The sequence below is a fragment of the Loxodonta africana genome, chromosome 3 (assembly GCF_030014295.1).
Source record: "Loxodonta africana isolate mLoxAfr1 chromosome 3, mLoxAfr1.hap2, whole genome shotgun sequence".
Classification (NCBI taxonomy): Eukaryota; Metazoa; Chordata; class Mammalia; order Proboscidea; family Elephantidae; genus Loxodonta; species Loxodonta africana.
The window spans coordinates 116,121,482-116,133,707 of NC_087344.1; the positions used below are offsets into that span (position 1 = coordinate 116,121,482).

The following is a 12,226-nucleotide window of genomic DNA, read 5'->3' on the forward strand; positions in this document are numbered from 1 at the left end:
TAAGAGGACCAGGAATTCCTGAACACTTAATTGTGCTCATGAGGAAACTGTACACAGACCAAGAGACAGCGGTTCGTACAGAACAAGGGGATACTGTGTGGTTTAAAGTCAAGAAAGGTGTGTATCATGGTTGCATCATTTCACCCTTCTTATTCAACCTGCATGCTAAGCAAATAATCCAAGAATCTGGACTATATGAAGAAGAATGGGACGTCAGAATTGGTGGAAGACTCATTATCAACCTGCGTATGCAAATTAACACTATTCTGACTGAGTACGGATGAGGGAAAAGTTTTGAATAGGATACATCTATGGATACAGATGGGACACAGATGGGAAACCCTGGTGGTGTAGTGATTAAGTGCTACAGCTGCTACCCAAAAGGTCAGCAGTCAAATCCACCAGGCGCTCCTTGGAAACTCTATGGGGCAGTTCTACTCTGTCCTATAGGGTCACTATGAGTAAGAATCCTCTTGACAGCAAAGGGTTTTTATTATTATTATTATTATGCAGATGATAAAACCTGGCTTGCTGAAAGCAAAAAGAACTTAAAGCACTTACGGAAGAAGATCAAAGACTACAGTCTTCAGTATGGATTACACTTCAACAGAAAGAAAACAAAAATCTTCACAACTGGGACCAATAAGCAACATCATGATAAATGGAGAAAAGATTGATGTTGTCAAGGATTTCATTTTACTTGGATCCATAATCAACACCCATGGAAGCACCAATCAGGAAAGCAAACAACGTATTGTACTGGGCAAATCTGCTGCAAAAGACCTCTTGAAAGTGTTAAAAAGATGTCATTTTGAGGACTAAGGTGTGCCGGGCCCAAGCCATGACATGCTCAATCGCCTCATATGCATGAGAAAGCTGGACAATGAATAAGGAAGGCTGAAGAACTGATGCCTCTGAATTATGGTATTGGTGAAAAATACTGAATATATCATGGGCTGCCAGAAGAACAAAAATGTCTATCATGGGAGCAATACAGCCACAGTGCTCCTTGGAAGTGAGGATGGTGAGATTTTGTCTCACATTCTTTGGATATGTTATCAGGAAGGATCAGTCCCTGGAGAAGGACATCATGCTTGGTAGAGGGTCAGCAAAAAGGACGAAGACCCTCAATGAGTTGGACTGACACATTGGCTGCAACAATGGGGTCAAACATAACAATGATTGTGAGGATGGCATAGTATTAGGCAGTATTTCTGTTGTACACAGGATTGCTATGAGTTGGAATCGACTTGAAGGCACCTAACAACAACAACAATGTACACAGCAATTGACCATTCTATGACTAATATCTAAAAGTCAAGGATAAATAATATTCCTAGTAGTTGTTCCAGGTTCTCAATTTCTTCTACTCCAGTCTAGTTTTTACCAGATCCCTTTCTCATAGCTTCTGACTTTTGGACTGTATCTCATTTACAGTTTATTCTAGCTTCATACACTTTGGATGTTTATTTGAACTTCTGGCTTTGCAGCATGACATTTCCTAAATGAATGTGGCTTGAACTCACTCCTTTGGCTCTTTCCACTTTTTGTTACCATGGTCATGGGAAGTTTTCAGTCCTTTGGACCAAGAACATTTCTTTCCAATATAGGAGCAGATTCAGATATTGCTTACTTCATCTATTTACTAAACCTGAATGCCATTCTTGGCTAATGCTTGGCTAATCCTTTCCATTGTTTTGCACACAGCATATTTTTTGTGAACTCCCAGTATTAAATGCTGATGTTTTCTTACCCTCCCCCCACTCTGCCTCAACCCTTTCCTTATTCCCTAACTCTTATAATGTTTCTTGGATCTTAGGTTCTTTCAGACATATTCTGGTATCAGTTTTCTCACTGTAATTTGTAATAAACCAAGCTTCAAGTCACAAGAGACTAGGCAGATGAGTGGTAAAAACAATAATAATAATGCATCAACTAAGTGAGCTGAAGAAAAAACAAGTGAAGCCAGTAGAAGAATGACAGACATTTTTATACAAAAGAAGGAAACTTTCATCAGAAAATGAATCTCATAATAAAAAATAAGTTCAATTACTTTAAGGAAATTGAATTGAATACAACTCACATAAATATAAATAGTGGCTATAATCAATGAAAAAGCATATAAAATATAAAAGAACAGTTCCTAAAAACTGAAAATAATAGTGATGTGATTAGCAGAATTATTTCAAATACAGAAGAGCTTTAAAAAACACCTTACAAAAATATATTTTACACAAAAAATTTCATAACATAACATCATAATAATGATATAGTCTGTGTAACTTCATGGATATTGAAATAACCTTTGTAATAAGGTTGTATACGCATGTTATTCCTATTCATTCATATACAGTAGTAGTCATTTGCCATAACACAATACATACATATATCAAATATATGTATATACAATTTACAATACAAATATATATTTACATATATACAAATATATGTGAATATATTATATATATCCAAACTGGTTATCAGTATACAATATTCACTGTCTCCTGTGTATAAAGCATATAAAAAAGCAGGTGGTATTCCCTAAAATCAGTTAGCTTATATTATACATATATGGTCAAAACACCCTTCACATGAATTTTTTACCTTGATAGAGCATCCTACCATCTGGAGCAAATTAACACTGTTCTCACTGAGTACTGATGAGGGAAAAGTTTTGAATAGGATACATCTATGCTTTAAACTTGTGTTTTATACAATGTGCAACTTTTTGAGATTTATGGGCTGAGGACATTCTTGAACTATATCTAGAAACCAGATTCTCATTTACATTGAAATCAGACTAACGACAGTCTGTACCTTTTGTCGTCCTTTCTAAACACGCTAATGGAATAGAAACATTTGTAGCCCAGGCTACTCTGGAATAGGTTCCCATACAAAGGAGTTTTTTTTTTTTTTTTTTAATTTCAAACACAATGCTTTACAAAAAGTTCACTCTAGTTAGTACTACTACAATGTCATAGCCTTCATTTGTGCCATTACCTAATGCCCAAATCAAAACAAAACACTAAAAATAGAAAAACACAAACTCTGTAAGTCAGTAAGGCCTAGAGTCAAATCCTAGCTATGTCAATTAGCTGTGTGACTTTTAGTAAATTAAATTAACTTCACTTAGACTTGGTTTCCCTATTTATAAAAATGAAATAAAAAATACCTGACTTACAGTGTCATGAAGAATGAATTACATACTACATATAAAATATCTAGCACAGTGCAGGGCACATAGTAGGCATTCAGTAAATATAAGTAAGTTTCTTTCCATTCCCACTGTGTCCTCAAAGCAATAAGGAATTTCGCATAAAACACTGAATGAATGTTATGCTATTCATAGAATTATCAGCCTTTAAAAAACTAAATATTTATGCTTTCAACCACTGAGAAGAGGTTTACATTATGATTAATAACTACTTGCAATAACTAAACAAGTGAAAATAAAAGTATTTACATATACAAAGAATAAATTATAAAATGGGCTAAGGTAGAAGTAATTAATTCATCACCAACATTATATCTGTAATACATTATTACATAATTTTCTCACACCAGGAAAATTTAAACCAGAACATTAATAATAAACTAAGAGATATTTAAAAGAGATTTAAGAAATTCTTACTAATGCTACATAAATTCTAACTACAGTATGTTAAATAAAAATGTTTCAAAAAACGATAAACTTATTATACTTACATATTTCCAATGTGTAAATGTTTCTCTTATATCAGGTTCAGGTTTAAAAAAGAGATCTTTAAGGAGGTTATCTTCATATTCTTTGTATATATAAATCCATTTTGTGTCACAACTCCTAGTAAGTTTTCCCTGATATTTTTTACACAAAAACAAGTGGCTATATAGAGTAGAAAAACATTGTCATTTAGTGTTTTGTGGGAAGAAAAGAAAATGAGAAAACTACTCTTGAGTTCATTTACATTTTAGAAAACAGTGCTAAATTTAATGTAACATCTGTTTTCATCTAATTACTATATAATACTATTTAGGTACTGAAATTTGTTCATTAACATTCATCAAGGGGTAAATGAATGGTATCAGTCTTTGGTACCATGAATTTCCAAACAATTCTTACAGTTAAATCTGGCCATGCATTTTAAAATATAATGACAAGGAAAACATGACTGAATTATCTATACAGGTATATGTGACTTCCTTTTTTCTTAACATTGAAGAAGTAACATTTTATTCCACCTAGCAAAGATACACTAGAGTAGTACTGTCCAACAGAAACAAAATATGAGCCAGAAAATAATTTTAAACTTTATATTAGCTACACTAAAAAAAAAAAAAAGGTGAGATTAATTTCAATACTATGCTTTATTTAACCTGATATATCTAAAATATTACCTGATAAATGGCATCTACAAACTAATATAAAACTTAATGGTGAAATACTAAATGCTTGCCATCCTAAGATGAAAATCAAGGCAAAGATGTCTTCTCTTACTAAACCCACTCAAGGCTGTACTGGATGCCCATTTGGTTTAAGGAGGCAATAAAAAGAAACCATAGAACAATCTCATCTTTGAATAAAACTCACTGCTGTCCAGTCAATTCTGACTCATAGCAACCCTGTAGGGCAGAGTAGAACTGGCACATAGAGTTTCCAAGGAGCACCTGGTAAATTTGAATTGCCAACCTTCTGGTTCACGGACAAATGCTTAACCACTGCATGACAATGGCTCCCATCTTTGACTATAGATCCAAAAATTCTAAATATTAGTAAAAATAATCCAGCAATGTAACCAAAGAATACAAAGTAGTCTATGATCAAGTATTGCTAAACTCATTACATCAGCAAATTAATGGAGGAAAAGAGTATGATTACATAAACAGATGCAGAAAAGACAATATTTAAAAATCTCTGTAAGAGAGAATCAAAGTAAACCACTTCAATACCATGGAGATTTACCAAAAATCAGTAAGAATTCTATGTGATTAAATAAAATAATTCAATTAAAATAATTAACCAGTTAGGACTTTTACCATTACCATTATTATTCAATAATAGAAGTAAAACAAAATTACTTCAAAGAAAACAGTTGTCCTGTTTCTCAGAGGTTTCAAGTGGCCTCAATCTAGTCATCCCTTCATTCAACATATTTCTATTGACAATCTAGCTTCCTAGGGCTGCCATAACAAATAACCACAAAGTTGGTTACTTAAAACAGAAAATCATCATTTCATATTTCTGGAGCCTATAAATCTGAATTCAGGGTGTCAGAGGGCCATGCTCTGTTAGACTGCTCTAGGAGAAGATTCTTTCTTATCTCTTCCAGTTGATGGTAGCCCTAGCATTCCCTGGCTTGTGGTACCATAACTCCAATCTCTGTCTCTGTCTTCACATGGCTCTCTACCCTCTATAACTGTCTTTAGGCCTCTTCTCCTCTTTTTATAAGAACATTAGTTATAAAGAAATTAAGGCCCATCCTAATGACTCTAATGTACTCTTTTTTTAAACTCTTTCCTTTTATCAGTTTTTAAAATAAGTTGTTTCTTAGCACTCTCCAAACCTAATGTAATCTTAACTAATTACATCTGTAATGACCCTATTTCCAAATGATATCATATCCTGAGGTTCTGGGAGCTTACATTCTATAATACATACAGATAGATAATATAGAAATAAAACACTAAATATATAATTTGGCAAATAGTTATTACAGTTATATTATTAAAGAAAAATAAAGAAGCACAAGGGGAATATGGAGTGAGAAGGATAAGTGAACTGCTTTTTACATAGGATGGTCTGGGATAGTATCTCTGAGAAGACATAAGGTGTAGTGGAAATCTCAGAGAATTACACCACAGCAAAGAGCAAGTATAAAAGGCCAAGGAAAAAAGCATGCTTAGTGAGGCAAGAACACACTTGACATATTTGAGAAACACACGGTCACTGAGATGGAAAGTTATTTCACAGTTTTGAGCAGAAGAGTGGCTTTAAAAAGGATCATTTTGGGGAGAAAATTTCTGGAATGGAAATGCAAGGAGCTCGTAGATCCTCTCCCCAGTGAAACAACAATAGCTAGTAAAAGTTATTTAAAAAAAATTTAAAATTCACTGGAAATTGTCCAAAGGGCATACAGCAAAAGAAGAAACATTTCTATAAGAATATCTACTAAATCTCAGTAAGAACAGCAAATTTCTGTGGCATTTAAACCACAGCTCATTTCCTCCCTCCATTCCACCACCCCAATTCAGCATGATGTAAACTCTACTCCAAGAGCACAGGATCTGTCTCCTCCTGGTCCTAGTTGAGGGCTACAACAACTCCTCAAGAGAAGCAAGGCACCAGCATTTCTCACTCCCCCTGCCCAGCTCCGTATTGCAGAGGCTGAGAGGTTTGGAGATATCTTCCTCCAGCCAGCCCCTACTAGTAAGACAGAAGCTCTAGCTCAGGTGCTGTAAGTCAAGAATACTGGAGCCCTGATTACCCTTGCCCCCAGCTTGCTTACAGAGTGGAGATTCCACAGCAGGAGAGGCAAGCTGAGAAGGCTAATGTCTGCCAGCACCTGCTTAACACTCTGCATATGAAGGAAAATGACTCACTTCTGAGAGAAGTGGGCCACTGTCTCTAGTACCAGCTCCAGAGTTGTGGCACAAAAGCTTTTTTTTTTTCCCCTAGAGTTATGGATTTTCTTTGACTTTATTTGGAGCAGCGTGTGGGGAAGTTCAAGCCTGAGGGCACTCTTGAAAACAATGGATATTGTGATGGCAAATAATTATGAGGAGGCTAATAGCTTGCTGCACTGGAGCCCTTGTGGCTCAGTGTTTAAGAGCTTGGTTGCTAACTAAAAGTCAAAAGTTGGAATCTACCACCTGCTTTTTGGAAACCCTATGGGGCAGTTCTACTCTGTCCTATAGGGTCGCTATGACTCAGAATCAACACAATGGGTTTAGTTTGGCTTTGGTAGCTTCAAAAGATCAAAAAGCTAACCCATAGACCAGTTAGAAGTTCACCACAGAGACCAGGAAAAGAGACAGCTAAGAAAAGCCCTTCTCATATCAGAATAAACCTCAAACATTGGCTTCAAAAATGACCTCTGTAAAGGGCCCCAAATTTAAATTGATCAGACAGAGGAGCAATCTGTGTACCAGGCCACTGTCAAAACAATAGAGAGATCAGTCAGCAATTAGCAGAGGCTGAGCCTGGTGTTATACCAAAGAAGGCAGACAGCTTAATAGATAGAGAAGCAGACAAAGAGAGAACACTGATAAAACCACTGTCATTCCAAGGCGACTGTGCACATGCCCCACAGTGTACCCTCTAAGAAGTGATATCAGTGGCTAACAATTCTGGGGAAACAGGCTTCACTAATATAGTTCAACGAAGGTCACTGAACAAATAACCAAGCAAACAGTAAGTCCTGGGGTAGTACCAGTGTCTAGGATTATTGCAATGTATTATCTAAAATGTCCAGTTTTCAACAACAACAAAAAATTACGAGACAGCCAAAGAAGCATGAAAGTGTAACCCATACACAAAAAATGAGCAGGCAACAGAAACTGCCTTTGACAGATAACAAACTAAACAAAGACTTCAAGCAAAAGCAAGTTTAAATACATAAAAGAAGGTCTGATGACAACGTCTCTTCAAATAGAGACTATTAATATTGTTGTTGTTGTAAGGTGCAGTAGAGTCGGTTCCAACTCATAGTGACCTTACGTACAACAGAAGGAAACACTGCCTTGTCCTGAATCTTTCTCATAATCTTTGTTATGCTTGAGCCCATTTCTGTAGCCACTGTATTAATGCATCTCGATGAGGGCCTTCCTCTTTTTCACTGACCCTCCACTTTACCAAGCATGATGTTCTTCTCCAGAGACTGGTCCCTCCTGGTAACATGTCCAAAGTAGTTGAGCTGAAGTTTTGCCACCCTTGCTTCTAACGAGCATTTTGGCTGTTTCTTCCAAGACAGATTTGTTCATTTTTCTGGGAATGCATGGTATATTCAATATTCTTCTGCAATACCACATTTCAAAGGTGTCAATTCTTCGGTCTTCCTTATTCATTCTCCAGCTTTTGCATGTATATGAGGCGAATGAAAACACCATGGCTTGGATCAGTCGCACCTTAGTCCTTAAAGAAACATCTTTGCTTTTGAACACTTTAAAGGGGTCTTTTGCAGCAGATCTGCCCAAAACAATGCATCTTTTGGTTTCCTGACTGCTGCTTCCATGGGCATTGATTGTGGATCCAAGTAAAATGAAATCCTTGACAACTTCAATCTTTTCTCCATTTGTCATGATGTTGCTTCTTGCTTCAGTTGTGAGAATTTTTGTTTTCTTTATGTTGAGGTATAATCCATACTGAAGGCTGCAGTCTTTGATTTTCATCAGTAAGTGTTTCAAGTCCTCTTTACTTTCAGCAGGCAAGGTTGTGTCATCTGCATATTGCAGGTTGTTAATGAGTCTTCCTGAAATCCTGATGCCCCATTCTTCATATAGTTCAGCTTGTGGGATTATTTGCTCAGCATACAGACTGAATAAGTATGGTGAAAGAATACAATCTTGACACAAATCTTTCTTAACTTTAAACCATGCAGTATTTCCTTGTTCTCTTTCAAAGACTGCCTCTTGGTCTATGCACAGGTTTCTCATGAACACAAATGTTCTGTAATTCCCATTCTTTAAGATGTTATTCATAATTTGTTATAATCCACACAGTCAAATGCTTTTGCACAGTCAATAAAATATAGGCAAACATCTTTTTGGTATTCTGTGCTTCCAGCCAGGATCCATCTGACATCAGCAATGATATCCCTTATTCCATGTCCTCTTCTGAATCCAGATTCAATTTCTGGCAGTTTCCTGTTGATGTACTGCTGCAACCACTTTTGAATGATCTTTGGCAATATTTTACTTGTTTGTGATGTTATTGATATTGTTCGATAATTTCTACATTCTGTTGGATCACCTTTCTTTGGAATAGGCATAAATATGAATCTCTTCAGTTGGTTGGCCAGATAGCTGTAGAGTTAGGTTTCTATGATCCTCTGGTCACAACATTTTCATCAACTGATCAACACATAACCTTATTTTTGTGTGTTTTTCTGTTTTAAAACACTTTCTTTAATATGCATTGCTGATTCATTAAAATTAAATTCTTGGCCAACAACACTATGAGTGATGCCTGAATGAAGCCAATCTAAAACGTGTATTTTCTCTCTAAGGTACATCCAAGCCTTCTTGTGCTTCTGAACACTAGACAGCAGTTCAGCACTACGCTTAGAGGCCATTTTAAACAGAGAAATAACCAATAAGAAGCACATAAATGTAAAAAATGTGGCACTAAATACACCACAAAAAACAACACTTTGCATGAGGTCTAAAATAAGAAGGCAGAGTGTCACTTTACTCAATCTCAGCTGAGAACATGTGTGTTGGGTGACTCAAATTCTTCATCACTCTGTACATATCTACAAATGACTGCAAAAACACCATGATATTAATTTTGGTGTTATAAGTAAATTTTATTGAATAGGTGCACTTGCCAATACAGAACCTACCAATAATCAGGATCAAATTTATCTTCTTACTACTTTTCTCACTTTTTTTTTTTTAACTTGGGTGGGTCTATCTATTTAATTGATATTAGTTTTATACAGTCTTTTTTTCCTAGTTACAGATTTTTTTTTCAGCTATTAGCACTATTAATTTCCTATCCTACATTTTTACATTTAGTTTTGTTGTCTTTTTTAAGTTAAAATTTTTTAAAAGCTCTAAATTTTTCTGTAACTATAATTTCAGCAATATCCTATTTGTCTTGTATGAAATTACACCCTTTTTAACTTTTTTTTTGTTTAGATTTCAATTTCTATCTGATTCAATGATTTACAAAAGTATTTCTTAATTTCCAAGGGAACATTTTTCACCTTCTCATGATTTATTTCTAATTTTTTTGAAGTGAGAGTATTTCATCTGCAAAAACCAATTTTTAAAAACTGTGGGATTTCTGAATAGATGAGTAACTTGGCAACTCCTCATTCCCAAAAAAAACAAAAAAGGTAAAACTGGACAATTGTCTTAAAAAAAGAGAGAGAGACTAGAAGTGGATCAAAGTCATACAACAAATTGTGCAGTTCTTATTAAATAAAATGTACTAAATCTCAAAGAGCAGAGGGAGTCTGTAGAATTTTAGTCCTGCCACCACTACCGCCATCCCACCTACTTGGTGCAACAATTCTACTGGGCAGGGCAGGCTGGGAGGACTGGCAGCTTCACAGCTGGAACGGGCTAACTTTATTTGTACCAGAGTCTAGAATGTTGTTGAAACAGTAGTAATCTCAATGGCAAGCAATTGGGGAAGTACAACAATGTAATTACTGTAAAGTCTCAATATTCAGCAGGGCAAGCAATAGATTGGCAGATGCTCCAAATTTTAAACAGAGAGATCCAAGGAACAAGATCATCCAAGAGGAGTTTAATAAGATGTCACATATCCCTGATTATCTGGAAAGCTGAGTGCCGTATGCACATGCTCAGGAGAGTCTAAAGAGGTTCCTAGCAAACTATGCATCCCTTGGCCCTGCAAACACAGATAGTAAAATCTCAGACAGACTTGTAAACTGTATGAACCATGAATGCATTCCCCAAGTGCACACAAATCCACTGGAAAGGTGTGGAAGACTTACTGTTTCAAGGTATTTAAGCACAACCTCTGACTAATCGTTGGCTGGTCACTTATTTTAGTACAGGCCCAGGGGTGATTCCTAAGAAGCCAAGCCTAAAAAAATAAATATGTAAAAAAAGGAACTGAGCTATCAGTTCGTGCATACTGTGGGGGAAACAGACTTTAGAGAATGAGTTCAGACAAATCTGTAAACAAACAAACAGACATGCAGCAACAGGAATCATCCCTAGGAGACTGGAAATCAGATTTGCTATAACATAGTATATAAAATGGCTAATTTTGAGTCAAAAACTAGGATGCAAAAAAACACAAAAGTGTGATCCATACACAGGAAATGAACATAGTCAATAGAAACTGTCTCTATGCAAGTGCAGATGTTGTTGGACTTAGCAAGCAAAGACTTCCAAATAGATATGATAAATACATTGAAAGAACAAGAGTAAATTATGTTTAAAGACTTAGAAGTAAGTATGAAAACGATCAGACAGAACAAGGGAATACTTCGTGGTTTAAAGTCAGGAAAGGTATGTGTCAGTGTTGTATCCTTCCACCATATTTATTCAACCTGTATGCCTACCAAATAATCTGAGAAGCTGGACTATATGAAGAAGAACAGGGCATCAGGATTGGAGGAAGACTCATTAACAACCTGTGTTATGCAGATGACACAACCTTGCTTGCTGAAAGTGAAAAGGACTTGAAGCACTTACTGATGAAGATCAAAGACCATAGCCTTCAGTAGGGATTGCATGTCATCATAAATAAAACCAAAATCCTCACAACTGGACCAGTAAGTAACATCATGATAAATGGAGAAAAGACTGAAGTTGTCAAGGATTTCGTTTTACTTGGATCCACAATCAACACCCATGGAAGGAGCAGTCAGGAAACCAAAAGATGAATTGCAATGGCAAATCTGCTGCAAAAGACCTCTCTAAGTGTTAAAAAGCAAAGATGTCACCTTGAAGACTAAGTTGTGCCTGACTCAACCCATGGTATTTTCAATAGCATCATATGCATGCAAAAGCTGGACAGTGAATAAAGAAGACTAAAGAAGAATTGATGCCTTTGAATTGTGGTGTTGCAGAAGAATATTGAATATACCACGGACTACAAACAAATCTGCCTTAGAAGAAGTACAACCAGAATGCTCCTTAGAAGCAAGGATGGCAAGATTATGTCTTACATACTTTGGACATATTTTCAGGAGAGATCATTCCCTGGAGAAGGACATCATACTTGGTAAAGTACAGGGTCAACAAAAAAGAGGGAGACTCCCAATGAGATGGATTGACACAGTCGCTGGAACAATGGGCTCAAGCGTAACAATGACTGTGGGCATGATGCAGGACTGGGCAGTGTTTTACTCTGTTGTACATAGGGTCGCTGTGAGTTGGAACCAGCTCAACAGCACCTAACAACACAACAGCAACATGAAAACAATGACTCATCAATTGGAGAATATACGTAATGATATAGAAATTATTTAAAAAAAATTGAAATTTTCGAGTTGAAAAATAGGATCACTGAAGTAAAAAAATCACTGGAGAGGCCCCACAGCAGATT

The 12,226-nt window shown here is 36.1% G+C and overlaps 1 protein-coding gene across 2 annotated transcripts in view; it reads right to left on the reverse strand.

The window, feature by feature from the left end:
- Nucleotides 1-12,226, reverse strand: part of LRRIQ3 (leucine rich repeats and IQ motif containing 3) — a 154,074-nt gene that overhangs the window by 85,101 nt on the left and 56,747 nt on the right. For both annotated transcript variants that reach the window (XM_003411133.2, XM_023549474.2), the window contains exon 4: nt 3,706-3,862. In XM_003411133.2, the coding sequence (XP_003411181.1) occupies nt 3,706-3,862 (157 nt within the window). The remainder of the gene's footprint in view (nt 1-3,705; nt 3,863-12,226) is intronic.